At 40.9% G+C, this 20723-nt stretch overlaps 1 protein-coding gene and 1 long non-coding RNA gene across 4 annotated transcripts; one reads left to right on the top strand and one right to left on the bottom strand.

Annotated features, from left to right (window-relative positions):
- Positions 1 to 494: 494 nt before the first annotated feature.
- LOC113125287 (filamin-A-interacting protein 1-like) lies at positions 495 to 20220 on the bottom strand. 3 transcript variants are annotated; one of them, XM_026298663.2, is made up of 7 exons: positions 19959 to 20220; positions 19845 to 19868; positions 10291 to 10579; positions 9649 to 9822; positions 9219 to 9397; positions 1873 to 4678; positions 495 to 1085 (listed from the first exon to the last, which is right to left on the bottom strand). In XM_026298663.2, exons 3-7 carry the CDS (start codon positions 10573 to 10575, stop codon positions 879 to 881), a joined length of 3651 nt encoding a protein of 1216 aa, XP_026154448.1. In that variant the 5' UTR covers positions 10576 to 10579; positions 19845 to 19868; positions 19959 to 20220; the 3' UTR covers positions 495 to 878. The 3 variants fall into 3 exon arrangements, with proteins under 3 accessions (XP_026154448.1, XP_026154442.1, XP_033180900.1); XM_026298657.2 differs by lacking the exon at positions 19845 to 19868; XM_033325009.1 differs by lacking the exons at positions 19845 to 19868; positions 19959 to 20220 and adding an exon at positions 9907 to 9947 and having other exon boundaries at positions 10291 to 10392.
- LOC113125306 (uncharacterized) lies at positions 12239 to 18981 on the top strand. Its single transcript, XR_003295136.2, has 3 exons — positions 12239 to 12343; positions 12542 to 12646; positions 18868 to 18981. It is a non-coding gene; the product is annotated as an uncharacterized LOC113125306 (long non-coding RNA).
- Positions 20221 to 20723: the final 503 nt, after the last annotated feature.

A 20723-nucleotide genomic window follows, 5' to 3' on the forward strand; every position in this document is an offset into this window, starting at 1 on the left:
GTCAGACCAAAACATTTTATCCTTTTTGTGCCTAAAATAACTATTGGTACAATATTCAAGTTAACCAACATGTAAGAAGACAACGTTTGGGCTAAATGTGCCAAGAAGAACAAGTTGATCTTGAATGGAACTAATCAGAGGTTTGTATGGCATCATGCTGCTGCCACCATGACCAAATTATTTGCTTTGTTTCTTGTTATAGTAGGAAATGTTTCTCGTCTTGTAAAGGTAACGTAATTAGCACACATAATGTATTGAAATTTACTAATCATCATGAATTTATCTCAGTGCCTTTGAAATACCAAAGTGAAAAACACTGGGGTTGACATTTTATTTCCCTTGGCAAATGCCTTGTCCACTATGATGTCTGGGTGTAGTGCCTGCCTTAAGGATTTGATGAGTAATGTTCTGTAGTGTGACTTTAACACAGTTGTCCCTCAGCCTTTGGTCCATATTATTATTATGTTTTTATATAAATAAGCATGTTACACTACCTTTTGAAATTTCATTTATTTCAAATATGTCTCAGTACAAATCCTTCACAGAAAAATCAGCACAATTTACATAAAAATTATTTTGACCTACAGTGTGTTCATATAAAATATATCAGCAAACTCTTAAATGTGACAGCCACTCAAAGCAAGAAGCAGTTAACAGTAGCATAGCCTGATATATTTAACTCAAATGGCATCACAATACACACTGTAAATACAAAGAATATGCCAAATGGCTGAAATCAATATAAGGCAGTCAAGTACAAAAGACTTTACAAAAATGAATGAACAATGGCTTATTTAATTACAAAAATGCGTCTGTGCCCTATATTTAGCTGAAATGTATAGGGACATCAGAGCTTTTTATTGTTGGTATTATGTCAATCAGACTTTTCCCCCGTTTTGTAAAGTATTGCTATTCACAGTGGATTTCTTAACTTCTATCCTCATGGACTGAGTTTCCGTCCGTGTCTCCATCTTCACACCACCCGAGATCCCCAGGGATCCCATTACAGTTTTCCCTGTCTTCAGGCTCTTGGACATTGGGATGCGGGTCAGCCCAGCGCGAGGGTGCTGGGCATCATGCCCAGTCTGTTTGACAATAGGGAGAGAGACAGTACAGTTTCTCAGGCAGGAGAATAAAGACAGGGCAGCACTTGAGTGTAACGTAGGAGTAAACAGAGAAAAAGGGGCAAAGCACATTAAAGTAAAAAAGTAATTTCTAAACCACATAACTGACCATATACACTATAAAACCTGAAGGAAAAATGTAAATATTTGTCCATTCTTTCACTTCAGTCCCAATTGGTGAACCATTGTCTTGGCTAGGTTTCAGTGTGTTGTTACTGGTGCAGGGCTGTTCTGTGTCAGCCAGAGAGCACTGAGCATGGCTGGTTGTAAATGTAAACACTGCATAACAACTATAAATTACAGCTCGACTGCAGCGGGGTGGCAAAATGCCACATCATTAGCGCTGAATTTCTACCCATAGAGCCATTTCTGTCACGCTATCCATGTGATCCACAAAGGGCATATTATAAGAGTTGACTGAAACACAGATACTGTTAGACACTAGATATCAATATATATAGATAGATATTATAACTTATTTGTAAAAACAAGTTGACAAGGGGCTAATGTGGTCTGGTATATAAGCCAGTGTAAAACAGCATGTTGTTATTTCTGTTGCACTAATAATTCTTGAGTATCAGAGGTGCTGATAGGCAGATTTTGTTGCCAGACTGCAGCAGTCTGTAGCCTGGTACAGTGAAATTCCAGTGGGACAAAAGCAGAAACCTCAAAGAATGGATGATTTGAACCAGACCTATAAGAAAACATGTTCTAAGTTAGATGATCAGGGCTTTTTAGCAAAACTTACCATGCTTTGTGTGGGTCTCGAAGTGGCTGATGTAACAGGGGATATAGTGATAGTGCTCATCACCTTGCTCTGTGTGCTTCTTGTAGCAGTGGTGGTGATTTGGCGGGGGGAGCGCAAAACTGTCCCAGTTGATAAAGTCATTTCTTTGCCTTCTGTTACAGCAGCCACTGGCCTCACCACCATCTTTGGGGCGATGCTGTTGCCTAGATGAATATGAATCTTGTTATCGTCAGCGGTGGTAATGATACTAGTGTTGTTTTGGCCCTTCCGTATAGGCATTGGAACCATCTGCTTCTCGGGAGTAACCTTGAACACAGCTCGACCCATAGTCAATTCCTGAGGCTCTGGGGAGACAGATGCCTCAGGAACTACAGCAGTCCTGACTGTCATAATAGAGACAGGAGACAATGGCCTTCCGTTGGCAGCAGGAGTTCGGCTACACTCTGGGGACTTGGCTCTGGATATGGTTGTGATGGTTACTGGAGACTTTGCTCTTTCAGGGCCATGAGGTCCAGGGGTGGACTTTCTCCTGGGAGTTGGAGCAGAGTAGGTCGGAATGATTGTGATCCTGGATTTAGGTTGAGATGTGTTGGGACTGAGGGGTGCTGAGGTAGAGAAAGCATCCTCAGTAGTAGGACTGCTGATTTCAAGAGTGGCCATGTTGTTTTGGTGGTCTGGTCTTACTCGGATGTGTAAAGGCTGCCCTTGTTTTGTGGACATGGTCAGGTCAGAGGGCAAATGATCTCCATTAATGTGCAGAGGTTTCTCCAAGTTGCTCTCTTGAGGGATGTTGTCCTTTTTTCTCATCCAGGGAATCCAGGATTTCTTCATACCTAGATCACTACTGGATGAAGTGCAACGGTCAATAGCGCTGCTCTTTTCTGTTGGCTTCCTCAGGCACTTCTGTCTGAGATTGTTCATGATGTGATTTTCCTCTTGAACAGACTTCTGAATGAACACAGCTGGGGTATCCTCCTCTGCGGGTCCATTGGAGAGTGCCTCTGTCTGTACTCCTGTGGATGTCACAGCAACATCCACCATTCTTCTCCCATTAATGGTGGGCCTTAGTGCTCGACTATGACGCTTTGCTATCTCCAGCTCTTGAGTGAGATGGGAGACTTCAGTGCCCATATTCTTGGCTTTCTCCTCCTCTTCCAAAAACCGCTGCTGTAGGAGGGAGTATTCCACTTGGAGCTGAGAAAGCTGGTCTTCTTTGTGCATCAGTTCATGGATCTTTTCCTTGAGGGCTACCACATCAGCCTGCAGTTCCCTGGTTTTGGCCTCCTCTCTTTTGCATCGTTGTCGAAGGTCTTCTTCCTGACTTTCCTCCTCTCCTTTCTCAACTGCTTTGTTCCGTGCTATTTGACTCCTCATTTCCTCTACCTGCCTAGACAAAATGTTAGCTTTGTCTTGTTCAGTCAAAAACCTTTTCTCCAACATGTCATACTGATCCTCAGTCTTGATCAAATCTCCCTCTACAACTTCAAGTTGTTTGAGACGATTTCTCAGGCGCTCAATTTCAAACGTTAATTCCTTAATTTTATTGTCTTCTCTTGTCATGGGGTCAGGCATTCTTCCCCGTTCACATTTCACTGAATTCTTCACTGATAGCTTCTCTGCTTGCTCAAACCCATCTAGCGTCTTTTTCATTTGATTGATTTTAGCATTAAGATCCTTAGATTTATCAATTTCATAGGCTAATTTAGCACTTAGCTCTCTCTTCTCTGTGGTTAGTGTTTCTATTTTGGTTTCCATCTCTGATTTTAACTTCAAGAGCTTTTTGCTTTCTTCTATTAGTTTCTCTGTCACTTCCATAACCTTACCCTGCTCAACTTTGACCATCTTACTCAGGTCCTCCTTTTTCTTTTCATCTGACTTCATTCTTTCCATCATGGTCTTTCGTTCTTCCATCAAAGCAACAGTCAGGGACTTCAGCTTACTCAAGTCATCCCTAAGGCTCAGTTCAGACTTTTCCAACTTAAGTTCAGAAGACTCAAGCTCTTTCATACGGATTCTGAGAGCTACAACTTCATCTGAGAGCTCTTTGGTCAGGCCTTTCTCAACCTCTAAAGCAGTGTGTAACTGTGCACACTCAGACTTGCTGACGGTAATTTCACCCTCAAGTTTTTCTAACTCCATCATTCTTTTCTGGAGCTTCTCCACCTCCAATCTGAGGTCTTTGCACTTAGTGTCCTCATCTTGTAGCCTCTTTTTTAGCTCCTTACACTGATCTTCTGTCTTCGTAATCTCTTCATCCTTTCCTTCCATCTCCAACACTCGCTTCCGCAGGTTCTCCAACTCAGCAATCAAGTTCGAGTTGCCACACTCCCCTTTGCCAATCTTCTCCCTGAGCTCCTGTAATTCCTCCTCCGATTTTCTTAAGGTCCTATTGCTCTCCTGTAGCTCTTCCACTTTATGCGTAAGCTCCAAAAGTTTGGCAATGAGTTGTCGGTTGTGAAGCTCTTGACTGGCCAGCTTTTCACTCATCTCCTCATGTTGCTGGGTGAACTTGACAGATTTCTCTTTAAACTCAGCCTCCAGGCTCAGCACCCTGTGGCTGTCTTCCTGAGCACGGTCCTTGGCTTCAGTCAGTGCCTGGTCCCGCTGCTGCAGCTGCTGGCTAAGTTCCTGGATCTGCTGGCTTTGTTGGTCCATTTTCTCCAGGTGCTGCTGGCGCTCATTGACCAACATTAGGGCAAAGGACTTCAGCTTGACCAGCTCTTCCTGCAACTTTGCCAGATGTTTAGAGTGCTCTTTCTCCTTTCTTACCTGGTAGGCTTTCTCATTCTCAAGCAACGTCTTCAGTCTAAAAATGTGAAGCAAAAAACAAAGGTAGGGCATTAGTCTGGTGTTACAGTGGTTTCAAAGTTGGTAAGTTTCTAACTTTTATTGTGTCATTAATTATTTGATTTGAATGAAGTGTTTCCCACCCTACAGTGTTTTATAATCCCAGTTAATGTTCATTGATAGTGAGAGATAATCCTGAATCCATTCAGGCTATTCAGTTACAAAGTGTTTGTGGTCCTTTTGGATATAATAATCTCTAACCACACCCTCTGGAAGATACAAACGCCAGATACATTATTTATAGTTAAACAATACATTTACAGAAGTTCAGTAACATATGTTTTACCAAATACACTAATATACTTCTATGCTGAAACAACTTTCAGTTCTTGAAGCCATTTCTCTGTAAGGCATAAGGAGAATTTCCTAGAACAGCTTCAATCATTACATGCGGTACATTGTGCAATCAGTTAAAGATCATACATGATATGCTACTATGCAGAATAAGCAATAGAATCAAAAGGGAAAACTAGCAAAGATCTAAACTACAACTCCCAAACACTAACAGTATTATTATCTCTGTTGATAGAAACTAAGAACGCAAACTGCCCTTTAAAGTTTAACACCCCCTCACCAAGTGCTCTTCTTTTCTCTTAGCTTCTTTCTATGCTGCTCATGCACATTCTCAACAAAACCAACAAAATGCATGCAAAGCAGATCGAATGCAAAGCTGCATCTTCTCCTTGTGCACTCCCACGGGCATACTAATACAGTATTCATCCTGAACATGTTTGCAATGCAAACAAAACCAAATTATTAGGCGCCACATGAACACGAAGATGCACAACTTACACAACCTCTAAAGATTTAGAAAAAAACACCCAATGCAAAGCATCATTTATATATTATATTTATATATAAATGTCATAAAAACCCAAAAGCTGTAAATCAAACCCCAACTTACCCAATGTGGAAACTCTACATGCCATTATACAAAATCCACCAAGATTATATTAGATACAGCAGGGCCCTCCTTTCCCACAGCTCTGCCATTGTCACATTCTAAACATATTATCAGGACAATGAAAGTTGAATTAATCCAGTGGAGCACCACTGGACCTCTAGTAAGTGATGTCACCTCATCCATATATTACAGTAATGTGTGTAAGAGTGTGTGTGTGCTGCTCTGCTTTGGACACTCTGAAGGGGGTGGGACCCGTTCAGCAGGAGGAGTACTTTTGCAAAACTCCCCCCACTTGTCCATGTATTCATTGAACATGACATTTTTGAAGGAAAACTGCTACAGACATTTTTTAAATGTATGAAGTCTGCTACAAAGTACTGCAAAGAATGAATCCATATTAAAAAAATTCTTTAAACAAAATTACAAGTTTGATATAAATTAAATTATATCTCCATTGCACAGGATATTGTCTATGCAGACCTGAAGCCATAATCTCACTGGTAGGGGAGAATATCTGCTATAGTTCCACACAAGGGGATACTGGACTTGAACAGGATTCCCTGAAAAGTCTACATGTGATGAGGAAACCAGATATGGATGAGTTGAATCTCTCCGTTGAGGTGAAGAAGATCTGGGAGGCTTTAACATAACCATGACAATATGTCATGTTAAATGCTGTGCCCAGATTTTTGCATTGGAACTGTATGGATACAACCTTCACAACCTTAAATCTGTGCAGTGATTTCAATCTAATGTCTAAGTGATGATTCTTAGTTTGTAAAGGGTGGTAAACATCGACACTGATTCATATTACTAGCAGCTTTCAATGCCAAGTGGGGTTAGCGTGCCTGGCTACTGTACAAAGGAGCTGTCCAGATCTCAGAGTGCAGCTCTTAAAATTCATACATACATAGTCAGATGTCACTGACACCCTAGAAATTGGCACTCTAAAATTACTTTCATGCAAAGGTCAAAGTCATGATGTCAGTGGTATTTGGCATGTATGAACTATAGTTTAGATTTGCAAGTCTGTGCTCTGTTACTAAGGAATAAATTGGCTGTGTATAGTGCATCTATTCAAAGTGCCAAATACAAATGCTTGGATGCATGCTCCACGTGACTAATTCAAGCAATACTGTTCTTAATCTATATTTTAACATTTTCAAGTGGATTGCAAGTTTAGGAAAGGAATGAAAGTTCCATTTCCTTAGACAACTACAGAGTGTGTGTGTGTGTGTGTGTGTGTGTGTGTGTGTGTGTGTGTGTGTGTGTGTGTGTGTGTGTGTGTGTGTGTGTGTGTGTGTGTGTGTGTGTGTGTGTGTGTGTGTGTGTGTGTGTGTAAGTAATAAAAGGATATTTCCTAAGCAAATACACAGGTGCGATCCATAAGCCAACATCCACATTTTTTTCATAATGGAACAACATTTCATCCCATGTGTCCCGGGGAATTTGTTTAGAAGTCCTGCAGCCCATCTGTATCAGGAGGCTGAGGATTGAAGACATGACCTGCCAAAAAGCTGTCAAATTACAGTAATGACCTCTCATTACAGAGTAGAGCCATTCATTGTTAAGACAGTCTGTGATGGTGTAAGGCTGAAATGGTGATTAAAAAAGTGAAATCAGAAACAAAGTAGTCATTGGGCTATTTAAAGGCAACCACAGTAGGTCTGCACGTTGGTGTATCCTCATGGTGTGCTGACAGACTGTTTAGCATTTAGTGTGTGTCATACAGCTTTAAAATGAGAAGAAAACAAGTTTTAGTTTGTATTGTTAGGCCTGCATATTTTGTGTGTGTGTGCGTGACTTCGCACTCTTAAAAATGTCTTGATGAATGCAAGCTGTTTCTTCTGTTAATCGTTACCTGTTCCACCATGTCACTTAAATATTTGAACTTCCTGACATATAAATTGCTCTCTTGTCTGAGGGAGTGTTAATGGCTGATGCTACCAGTCAGAAACAATTCTTTGTTGCTCATCCTCTGCATTCCTACAGATGTTTGGCACGAGACCTTTGACTTTTCTCTCTTCACTCTCACCCAGATAACTGGAGGAGATCACGTTAGATCACGATGAGATGATGACATGCTTCTATCTCACCTGAGAGAGTGAATGTCAAAACAGAGCTGTTCCAGACATATGGCAGATATGTGCGTGCTTCTGTGTAGGTGTTGGCTAAATATGTTTTTGCGGAAAAAATCGTGCGTCTGGTCTTGCACAATACATGCATTTTGTGTAATGGTGTGAACCCAGCTATCCCTTCATGGATTAGATACTTTTTCTTCTGCTCTTTTCTGTTCTTGTGTCTTACTGCGACTCATTCTGATGGCACTGCTGGCCAATTTTCTGTCCTTTTACGGCAACAGATAGAATCATCTGGCCTTGCCAGGTGCTGACAGATTAAAACCAAGCAGAGATCACCCCCTTCACTCTTTCTGTGAGGTGACAGAGGCCAATCTGTATTTAAGCCAAGGAACCTGCTGGAAACTACCTGGCACAGGAAGGAGGTCACCTCTTCCTTCCATGAACACTAAAGATCAAGTGGAAGTAAACTGCTAGTTGAAAAGTGACATGATTTATGTTGTATGTGTCAAAGTAAAGCGTGGACTTACTGCCACCCACATTTTAAGGATATAGTGATGGCCGTGTCAGTTGGCCCATCACTTGGGTTCAAACTGAGATGTCACAGCAACTATTGAATGGATTTTCTTGAACATGTTGTAAATCATCTAATGAAACCAGACAGAGAAGTTGCTGTAACATTGGACTGCTCATTTCTCAACCCCTCTCCTTCTGCTTATTTGCAGTGTGTTAAGTACATTCGACACTTTTGTCTCTTGCTCTCTTTTGACTGGGATTGTGCCTGTTTGGAAACACAGATTGAATATACAATATGTATGTTAACTTATATTAGTACAATTAATATATACAACAATAATGCAGTAAATTATTTTGCGAGAATTGCAAGAAAATACATTCCCTAACAAGCGACAGCCAATGCATTGCTTTCTGTGAGTACTTAATTAGTAGATCCTTCTTTCACATATGCATTCAGTGCACATCTACACTCCAAAAGCAGCGTGTTTGATCTCTAAGAGGCCCTCCACTACACACGTGGTATAACCATCCCCTCTCTGATGTTGTTTTCTCCACCCAGCCCTCATCCCTCGTCTCATCTCGACCAACCAAGTACCCTCAGTAATACAAATGATGCTACAGGGGATTTACTCCTCTAACGTGCCCTTTATTCCTTCACTTGTCTTTCCTCCCATTCCTCCACCCAGTGGCCTCAACTCATCCCTTCTCTGCCCCTGACCTCCCTCGTTCTCACAGCGAAGAGCCTGACCTGTTTCTCCCCTATGATTTCAACTCCGCCTCCCACTTCTCTTCTAGGTATGTGAGTTTATCACTTTAGTAAGCGTCTTCTTCCCTGGCCGGTTTCACACATTTTCCAGAATTGTTGCATTTCATTGCTAACTTTTTCCTGGGATAAACATAATTTAAATAATCATCCATTTTGTTAAATGCCAAAAAATGCTATTCCAATGGAGTAGCAATTTCATGCCACAGCACCTACATTTCTCTTCTCGTCACCTCACCTTTCTCTCTCCTGCTCCAGGAGGTTGGTGAAGTCATCGCTCTTGTTCATGTAGTCAGCATGTTTGCGTTTCTCTGTGTCCAGCTCATGGACAGTGCGGCGATGGCACTTTTCAGCGAGCAGCAGCTGACCCAGCATCCGCCGGTACGTCTCCCTGTGTTTCTCCTGCAGACGCTCAAGCTGACGAAGTGACAGACACAGAGTCACACCAACACAGGGAAGAGATACACAAATGCATTTGAAAGATTAAATAACAAAAGTGGCTCTACTTCTTTTATTAAAGTCAGTTTGATGATCATTCTTTTAGATTTAGTTATTTGTGTTTCTACAAGATACTGTGACTCAACCTGTAAACCTGTTAACGTCATCTTTTATTTGAAGGTGCCTTTAAATCTGATGACACAGTCTGTGACTGTCATTTGCCTACTGACCTCAACCATAGGCCTTTGGTAGACACTGTGGTTGTGCTGCTTTGTACCAGTGATGAAGCCATCTCTCTGCAGGGCCTGGAGTACTGAGCTAGGGACCTCAGAGCCATAACGTGATTCAAGGGCCTCTGGGAGAGTCTGTTTGGACTTTAGCATGCAGATAACATCCTCTCTGGCCTGAAGTCACATAGATGTAGAAAGACATACGAGTAAACAGCATGTTATAGCTTGAGGAAGAGTGCGTACTCTCTGGCAGGTTACCTGTTTGGAGGGACACAGGTTGTGTTGTCCTTGACATGCAACTGTGAGAAATGAAGTTAAAACATCCTTTTTTTTAGGGTGTTCAAACACCTGTAGCATTTGTTTTAAAGATCATCATTCAACAAATTTCTCAAAAAAGTCAATGAACTTTGCTTGTTTTCTCTGGCAAGTTGAATTGCCATTTTTAACCACAAGATGGAGTTGTTGTGCAGAAAATTGCAGTCTTAATCATTCCAAAGTATGCATAACGCCATATGAGCTGACTTTGTAATTATCATTTCACATGTTTTCTTTTCCTCAGTAATTCACCTACTATTTGACCTCTAACAGAAGGCCAAAGAAATACAATCTGCTAGTTCAATCTGGGAATAACACCCTACCAACCTGAACCTCTCCTTCCATGATCCCCAGCAGTTTCAGTAAATCCTCTTTGGACAGATCCATGATGTTCTTGCTTTTTTTCCCTGCCTCAAGGAAATCCAACAGTAGTTTCTCTTTGTCAGAGATCACCTCATCCTCAGCCTTATCTTCAACCTCCTTCTGCTGAACTATGGCCTTCAGGCTCTTCACAGGTAGACCTACTTCTTGCTCTTGGCTGATGACATGGTCACCCTGTGGAACCCCAAGAACCCCATTGGCTGGGCTCTCCACCCCACTTTTGGACCTCATCTACCTGGATCAATGACAAAAGAAACAGGAGTTATTTATTTAGAGACATAGTTCATCTTGTTATATGTCATTTCCTTTCATGCCATTAACATTTTGTCTTATGTTTTGTCATTCTTCTGCAATGCTTCAGGTTGTGATAGGACATAGTAACAATTACCACTGAGATTTTATGAATTTGGCCTTGACTACATTTCCTGGTACAAGCAATGACTGCCAGTTGACCTTTTACACAATGAGTCTCACATGAAGACAAACAGACTGCATACATACACAGGATTAAACTCAATGACATTGTTCTTTGTTACATTCATTAATTCATCCATCATTTACACCAATTCTCCTGTGGTGGGTCAGCAATTGAAGCCAATCACACCTCATGCTGGGTCAGAGGCGGGGTACCCACAGGACAGATCATAGAGGTGGAATGGAATTCATGGTCATATTCACAGGAATTTGGACAGGAAACTTTGAGTCTTTACACTGTAGGAGTACCCAGAGAAAACCCACATAGACACAGGGAGAAAATGCAAACTCCACACAGGAGGCTCCAGGTCAAATACAGACTAGAATCCAGAATCTTTTTGCTGTGAGGCAACAGTGCTAATTACTTTACTTCACCACCCTGACACCCTGTAACATTCCTAATCTGGAATAAATATCCATAATTACCCGGCACTGTGTGTGTGCGTGCGTGCGTGCGTGAGAGAGGAGAGTGTGTGTGTGTGTGTGTGTTGTACTTGGGGTACATGCATTCCTGTCACATCCCATTCTCTCACAAGGGTTATGTATCTCATGCTGAGTGCTGATGGCCTGGAAGCACATTTGTGGCACTCCTGGGTGCACTAACCTTCTCTGCTGACATTAAAAGTCTGTGTCAATCATTTTATCCAGATTCTGAAAATAAATCGATTGACAGACTCTAAATCTCATTTTACTACATTAATCATTCATAACGACACAGGTCTTGTGGTGGTGGCTTGTAGCATGCTTGTATTGTAATCTTCATTACTAAAACATATAGTGAGCTGGGAGAGTAACACTGAGGAGTTACAGTAGTGCAGACATGTATTGTTCACAGTTGTTCCAAACCTATACTCCTCATCATGCCTTATCTTCCAAATGGGTTCATTTTAATTGATGTTGATCGACAATGTTTAGCAGTATTAGTCATACAAAATGGTTGTTACAATATTTTTTCATATAATTGATCAAATATGCCAAGTTGCACTCATTAGCTGAACAAGTACAAATACAAGCACTGCAATAATTGGTCAGTATGTTGTGCTGCAGGTCATTAGGATGGAGATGTGTTTGCCTCTGTTTTGTGTTAACAGTATGTACATGCATGTATGTGTTTGTGCTCACAGCCTTGAGACACTAAGCAAATGCACTCTATGATCAACCTCAGATATGACTTCAACAGTACTTTTTAATTACAAACAGAAAAACACACCCGGCCCCCAAAATCCCCTCCATAGCACCCCGCTGATGTCATCGCACCCTAACTTCTCAATAATGTGTTGAGACATCCTGAGCAACTTTGCCAAAATGTCATGAATTCCACCTTCAGCACATGATTGGATGCATGTAACAGCAGACAGAAAACACATAAACTGTGCATGCATATATACACACCCACACCCACACACTCTCACACACAGACCATTTGTAGATAAGTCTCAGAGACATACTGCAATCTGGGGAAACCCAGGGATTGACATCCAAAAGCATTTGAGTCACTTTAAAGAGATTGAACAAGATGACAAAGGTGAATTGCCAGTTATAGAAGAGGAATCAGACTTTATATATGTAATGTAGAGAGGCTTTAAAGAGATTCTATTTAAAGTGTTGGTTCACATCAAGAAACATGTTTATCTTCCTCTGTAATAGTGGTCAGCAAAGTTAAGACTGCAGTGAATTCTAATGATGCTTAAAACCTGTTTCTTTGAATCCTACCTGTTTCCAGGAAAAAGACCCACGCACATGAGAGGGAAGGGTGCGAGATAACAGTGACTGCATCTCTCGGTTCAAACAGAAAAGAAAAGAAAATCGGACAAACCAACACATTAAGGTACAATCTTATCTTGGTAATGGGAGTTCAGTGAGTGCGCACTGGCTCTGAGATCTGGTTCATAAATGGAGATTAATTGCAGTGCCTTCTTTCCTGTCCATAACGATTAGTTACAGCTGTGGGCTCATTATGAATGAGTCGAAAGTTGTAGTACAAACACATGTAGTTACAGCGTTTGTGCCACCATTCAACCGGTGCCAGGGAGTTTAAAAACTGCCAAGGGGTGAAGGGCATTAAAATGGGCACTAGTGGGGTAGAGAGTGATCAAACATAGAAACATGTGCATGTGTAAATGACACGGGCAGCAAAGTTCTTAAATACCGGTGACAAAATGGTTATTTGACTTGACAGTTTATTTTTAATTTCTGGGTTGGTGCCATGAAAATCTAGAGAAGCTGCTGTAACAGCTGACCCCATTTTGTGGTGTCACTCCTGCTCAGTGAGCAGGGGAGTGTGGCTGTCTTTGTAGATATAGTTGAGAGCTGCATGAGCATAAAAAGTTATAAAATAGTTTAATAAACAAAGAGGATGTCTGACCATTTGAAAGTATTAAACTGACCAAATGAGCGAAAAGGTTACTGAAGATTCACACAAACTTATTTGTTACCTTGTCTCTCAATTTGACTGCAACATCACACAGATGTTGTTTTTGATTTATTGCAGATGGTTTGAACTTCAAATAAGTCTAACATAATAGTCTGTACTATCTTACAGTTCTGTTGCTCACATCAACACCCTTGTACTCATTCTGGTCTTCATTTTAGACCTCCTGTGGGGACAAAATACAAAACTCCCAGACATGTACTAGTTTCTTAATCCTGCCTTAAAACTGCAAATACAACATTCTACATAATGTGATCCTAACAAGTTGACATAGCATCACATAAAATTTCCTATGCACATACATTAGATTGTGTTTGAAGTTAACTGGAGACCATCTAATAATTCAATAATTACTCACCTTTTAGCTCCACCTTTGGTCTCCTCCAGTTTCTGAGGGAAATACCCAGCTCTTTAGTGGCTAAATGTCGTGTATGTTCACTAGCTAGTTGCTCACTATTTGGAGCTGGGAAGTTAACATTGTGTACTGTATAGATGATTTTATAGAACTGTTCTGTTGAAAACTGCTGCCTGTTGCATCTGGAAATGAGAGTCATTGAAAACAGTAAAACTGTGGCCCATAAAACCAAAACAATGATTTAAAATGCTCTGGGGAACTGAGAGAAACAGTAGATTTGGATTATAATTCTCTGTGGGTTTGTCAGTATGACAAATAGCTTTTCACATAGTCATTTGATCCATTGTCAATAGAAAAAGATTTATTATATCAGTTTAAATTTCATTAAAAGGACTGATCTTTTCCAAATTACACAGATAATATTTATTTTCTAGACAGCTAAGGGAGACGACGATCATCACAGATTTGACTGACTTACTCTTCAAAGTCCATCATTAAAACTATTGATGACAAGTTGTCGTCTTGATCCACCTTGACTGGTCACTGCAGTCCTGATTGTAGTGAATTCTCCAGAGCAACAAATGTGGATTCCTGAGCCACGTGACCTAAATTCCAGTCTGGCATGTTACATTCTCAGTTGCCTTCATGGAAAGTAAAGGAAGACTGGCAGACAATAAGTCTTTACGCCAAGTCACCACAACGCCTAAACATATTCATGGCATCTAAACCATCAACACAATGCTACTGATTGCCCGCCATCTAAAGCCTCAATGCCTCCTAATATAAAAGGATGGCCTGGTACCCGACGAGATCCCACTCAAGGCCTGAGCCTAAATTTAAAGCAAGTGCCCAAATCTATTGCAGGGTTTGGGCCATTCCAGCTGTCACATATATGAGTATTTATAGTGCCTACAATAACACATGCCTCATTTCTAAAGTGATAAAAGAGGCTATAACATTTTGTCAGTGGTTAGCAAGCAAGTGGATACTATTGATGATTGCAATATAACTTTTATCTGAAACTGCATTTACTCAAAGCGTATTGTATAATACAAAAATCTTTATAAGACACATCAGAAGAACTCCATAATAACATGAATGCAGTTTGATCTGCTTTAGAGTTGATACAATTAGACAGTTAACTTATTAACTGACTTACTTAAAAAAGATTAACTAAATAAACTATTGTTGGTTACACTCAGATGGCTTTTATGATGCTGGACCTTAATGGTACAAAAGAACACAGAATGTTAAATCGTGCACATGCCTAAATTTGAACCATGCTGTGTGTTTATGTGCAGGTGCTCCAGGTACAGAGTAAAATACCAACAAGAACACCAGCATCAGTAAGATTAGCAGAAATGTGAACTGTTAACATGATCACTTTTGGTTGGCTAAGTCCCACTGTAGTGACAACCTGTACTGTCAGTTCTCTGTTTACTCCCCTTATCTTTGTGTAGATAGTAAAAGTGAGAAACAGGAGAGGTCAGAAGATAAAAGTCTGGCACATAGTCAAATTAATTTTCCAGATATGAGGAGTAAAAACAGCAGGTGCCAATAATGTACAATAGAAAAAGGATTTAGATTCACTGAGTTTTGATATATTCACAGCACAAACCCAATGTGACCAAAGAAGGAGTGAACAATGTTCTTTGCATGCAAGAGTTTGGCGAGTTGTTCTGCCAGAGGACACTGATAAAATGTAGTACGCTTAAGAAGCTCTTCCGTCCTGACAAGAAAAACACATAAGGCTGCCAAGATGTGGGAATTTCAATGAAAACTGTAGCTGTGGATGAGATTGGAAGCTACAGCTCAATCCATCAGATATTGAAAGCTGTCTGAACATCTTTTTCCCATGTAGGGGTACAACACTCCAGTCAGTGCCAGAAATTTGATGGACTGTGTGCTCCATCCTAGACAGCCAGTGACCTCCAGGGTCAGATTTTACGTAACCGCCATGTTCTAGAAAAATATAGACACTGTTAGTGGAGACAGAGGAGAAGCTCTCTCTGTTTAGACACCAAATTAGTCATGTACGTATTCCCTTAGGATTCTATTTTTCAGGAACATTTTGTCCAGAAATAGAACATTGAACTGTAAAAGAGCCCTCATGGACAAAACTCAAGCATTTACAGCTTGTCTTACTGGAACGATGGTTTCTATTAATACTGCACCTCATAGCAACACTAACCCTAGTGCTGCAATATTATACTGGAGCAAAATGTCAGCATAGGTGGTGGGTTGCATTTTGTAGTATACTCCTGATGTCACATTAACCTGATCCTCTCACTGGAGCCTACTGTAGCTTCAGCAGCAGCAGGTTTCACTGATGGGCAAATTATGAGGAATGGCAGAGCATGTAATCCCTGACATTAAAGACTGACTTGCTGTAAGGGACAAACACACATTGTCCCTTTGCTTCACAAACAACTCAACAGAGGCTGTTCCTGAATCAGTCCCTTATAAAATATGACACAGTTCTGATAGTTATGCTGGTGGCAGTTTGTCAAATATTCACTTTGATTTACTTTTGTGTCTTTGATGAATCCATATAATCTACATGTAAATCAACAGGAGTGATAGCAAGTTGTAACGTGCTCTGATTTGGGTCATTATTAAAATATGTGTGGGAGACTTTGCTGCATATTTTATTCAGCCAAATCCCGCAGTTCTTAAAACGCCATTCTGTCACCAAGCAAATGGATCGGGGTAGCTGCTGGAATACACGACTGAGCTGTTAGAATTAATATGGGGATAATTAAACACGTTATAACTTGCAGTTATAACTGTTATTTTTTAGGAGTTCAGCTTGTTAAGTTGTAGCCTCAAAGCAGGGAGCAGTTCCCATAACAATTTAAAACCAACTTAACACTCTTCTAGCCCAATGGCATGAGGGGATATCATCTCTAAAACACGGAGATCAAGGCAGGGATCAAGGAATAGACTTTTATAAAACAGACAGAATTTAAATGGAAAAACATTTTAATTTCCTCAATAAAAAAAAAGTTGCAAAGTTTCATTAAAGATTCTGGTGTTTGGATCAAGACAAACAACTTCATCTTCTTCACTGTATGTTAGATTTTGGGAGTTACGTCCTCAAAGCAAAGCAAATGCTTTTCACCACAACATTGCACTGGGGATATGTCTGGATGATGTACTTACGATCTTTAAGCGTTCTTAGATTCAAATAAAGGATGTTGGAAAGTCCCTTAAAGAATAGGCTGGCAACTTATTGTTTACAATGGATTACAATTTCCAAAATAATAACTTATTTACTTATTATTTGAATAACTAAAGAGGAGGACAATCTCTACAGACCTCTTTCTGAATCCGATACTTAGAAATTAATTTCTCAGACAGTAATTGCCTGTTATTGTTCTTAAAAACCCCACTTTCATATAATCAATTTCCTAAGCTCAAACAGATATGCCGATGATTTTGAGCACCACCTTCAGGCGACTGTTCAGAAGAACAGAGGCTGCAAATGCAATGAGAAAGCAGGAAGCAAAACTGACAGAAAACACAGGGAGGCCTTATTTAAAGTGTAAGAAAACAGCGAGATTGAACTAGTGTTTCATCATTACACTTTAGACTTCTTCTGCCCCCTACAGACAAAAACAAAACAAAACACAGATTTAACGTAAGCTATTGTTTAACTAGTAAACATATTCACAGTGCTTGGAACGCTTGGAATGATAATGTAGTGCTTGGCTAACCACACCAGACCAAATATTCAAACTCACTATCTATTTTAAGTTTTATAGGTGAGTTTTTGCATTGTTTTGTGTCCGTATTGTGACTGTACCCTGTCTGTTTGTCCTTTTCACAGAGGGCAAAAAATAGTTATCAAAAACAATGGCCATTTTTGCAAAAATAAAGTAAAGGATAAAAAGGCAGGGGTTTGAAGACGTTTGTGTCTTGTTGTGATATCTGGCCATCAGTATCAAGGGAGAGTCAACCACAGAGACCAGTCCTCCCTATTGTAGTGCTTTCAGTAAGCATGACTTTTTTCTCAGTGACATCACTGAGATGATGAGGCCTTTGGGTGTTTGTCATCCCACACCAGTCCACTGGAAGAGTCATGGTTATATCACTTCTCCTCAAAAAAAAAAAAAAAAAAAAGATAAGAGCAAAGAAAAGCAGGGATGGACAGTGAGGGTAGAAATATGATTAAGATTGGCTTATCTCTATCTTTGGTGGAATTTCAAATATCTCTTGCACCAAATAACATTTTCCTGAGCAACATGTAGTGTTGCAATGCATGATTAATGTGTTGAGTGATAGCGCTAAATAACCCAATACATTTACAACACTCAGAATATCACTACTGTATATGAACTTCATAAATGACCTTACTAGTTCTAATATTATTACATGTCAATAACCAATTAACAGCTAATCTGCTATTTATAGTAAGTATGATTCACCCTCTTGCTCACTACATATCAAATGAGCTTGAGAATATCTTGGGTTGCTATGGATTTTAAGGGCTTATTTTTAAACCTAGGCTGCATGGGTTATAAGTACCACTGCGAAACGTCCAAATGTGTCTAAACTGCATTTTTGGAATTTGAGACCAGTAGTCCTTATACCACTGTAGCTGTGCATGTGTCAGTGACAGCTGATGTTGAGGCCCACCAGACGTATGGGAAAGACACTGACCACCAGCAGCACTGAGCTCCACCCCCTGATGTATTTTGTTAAGTGGCAAACAATTTTTTGCAATCATGCAGCACATCAGAAGCAATTCATGCAGACACACAGCGTCACCTCTCACCACGTGCATAGAAGATCTGAAATATCAAGTCATGTGTTACGCTGTCAGGTAAATATTGCGGCTAAATGTTGCAACAAAGAACAAGCTCATGGACACAGTACATCTCACAGTTGAACTATGTCGCCTTCTGCATGGGCAACAACTCAAGTGACATAGAGCTATAGCAATGTCATGAGGTAAGCCAGGGACACATTTAGTGCATCACAAATCAATGTTGCTCTGGCAAACACCCAAGCTTTTAGCCAGCTTGGTTCCTGTTTAAACAGGGATCACATTCTTGATTTACAGTAAGACTGATTCATTTACAAGCTGGGATTGATAACTGCCCACGCAACATTCACAAATCCGCTGCTTTCTTGTAGCTATTTGGCTGATTAAATTCCCCAGGCCTTCCAGGTCATGTGCCATGGGAGTGAGGATGCGCTTAGATAAAGCTGGAACATGCACAAAAATGTTAATGTGTAATATCTCTTTGTCTTGTTTCAGTGGTGATATCACTAAGTGCACAGGGGCCACATCAGCTGGAGAGAGTGGGAGACAGGGGAAGAGGAAGGGTGAGGTTGTACACGTCCCCTCGACACTGACAGCAGCCTGAGCCACACCTGCACTATATTTCTCTATTGTAAGTCCTATACAGTTCCAATTTTCTTTTCTTTGTGCTGCAGCAGGGTGATGTGTGACTTGACAAATGGACAAGCGGCTAGCTGGAGCCATGCGTCTCCTCCAAAAGCCTGATGACCTCATGTGGATCGAATGGAATTCCTTTTGGCGTCATTAGAGTCCATAAATATTCAGGATAAAACATGTCATCTTTCTGCAGCTTGACAAGGCCTACTAAGCTTCTTGATGTTAAGCGGTGCTGTGTGGAGCTGCACTATATGTGTGTTGTATTACGTGTGCGTACAAGTAAGTGTGATAGTGAGAGGTACATGGTGCCGCAGATGTGGAGTTATCGGCTGTGGGAGAAGGCAAAGGTCACATGTTTGTGTATAGTATGAGTGCATATCATTCCCAAACATGAACTGATGAATACGCCGGATTACTTCTTTTTTGCCTACATTCAGTGCACCATCACCCCTGTTCTCTGGTGAAGTTGTGGGCTTGCCTTCCCACGTGCAAAGCACAAAAGCCTTTACACTAAAAGCCTAAATGGTCGTCATTCATTCAGCAATGTAAGATGTATGCCTTATTACAATGCCATATCTGTATTGCCATTAACAGAACTAAGAGTGGCCGCTTGTCTTCTCATGGGTGAGTAATTCATTCAGAAATGTAGAAATCCATATTATTTGAATGTATTAGATGTTGGCTGAATTAATTACACACTTCAGCACTTGTGAAAACAGTTGTTTCATTCATATGGCTCAAAAACGATGCACGAAGCTAAAAGGGTGGATTTCTTTCTGCCATCGCTCTTTGTTAGGTTCTTAAAATACAGGCCAGTTCAGCAACAATACCTGTACCTGAGCCTTTTCCTGTATTTCAGTCTGAAATAGCAGAACAGGTGGTAAGTCCTTTACCACAAACGCATGAAAACAGTCATGCTTTCATTTGAAAACATGTAGAAGAGAACTTACCTGCTGTTATGTTGTCCCCAGGTTTGAGTAATTTGTTACCACACCAAGTAATCCGTGAAAAAGACTCAAAAGAAGTCAAGTGTCCACTAATATCCTTTGACTCGTGTAGTCCACTTGTGCTGTCTGCTACTCAGTGGTGCCAAGAGCCATCTCAGGCTCCGTATTCTCTCTCTCTCTCTCTCTCTCTCTCTCTCTCTCTCTCTCTCTCTCTCTCTTTCTCTTTTCCTTCTCCTTCAGTTCTTCAGGTCAGGGAGGGTATGGTAGAGCGCAGCATCGGCACTGTAACTTCCCCCTCTCTCTCTCACCCTCCCTCTTTCACTCCCACTGCCTATCCACTTCTGCTCTGTGCAGCTCTCTAAAACACACCTCTCACTTTCTTTCCCTCCTATCCCTTCAAGAAGTCAGTTGGAGAGTGTGCAAGAACAAAAGGTAGAAGGGGCTGAAGGAGTTAGGCAGGCACTATTCTCTTCCCTCGGTCGAAATGGGCCATTGGCCACTGTGAGAAAGGCAGAGGTGCAGTGTGCTGTCCTGTCACTGGGCCAGATCTTTTCACTCAGTTACACACTCCATTGTCCCTCTCTACTCTTTTTGACTAGAGTCACAGAGGCTAAAAGTATAGCTCTATTTTTAACTCTTCTGGCCTTGCCAGCACGGGCACTGTTAGCAGCTGAGACTAGCTGAATGCTAGATGTTTTGGCTGACCAGCTAGAGAGCCACCTCTCCCCATTGACCCTTGATGACAGCTGAACCCTGCCATGACATTCC

The sequence above is a fragment of the Mastacembelus armatus genome, chromosome 22, assembly GCF_900324485.2.
Source record: "Mastacembelus armatus chromosome 22, fMasArm1.2, whole genome shotgun sequence".
In the NCBI taxonomy this organism is placed as follows: Eukaryota; Metazoa; Chordata; class Actinopteri; order Synbranchiformes; family Mastacembelidae; genus Mastacembelus; species Mastacembelus armatus.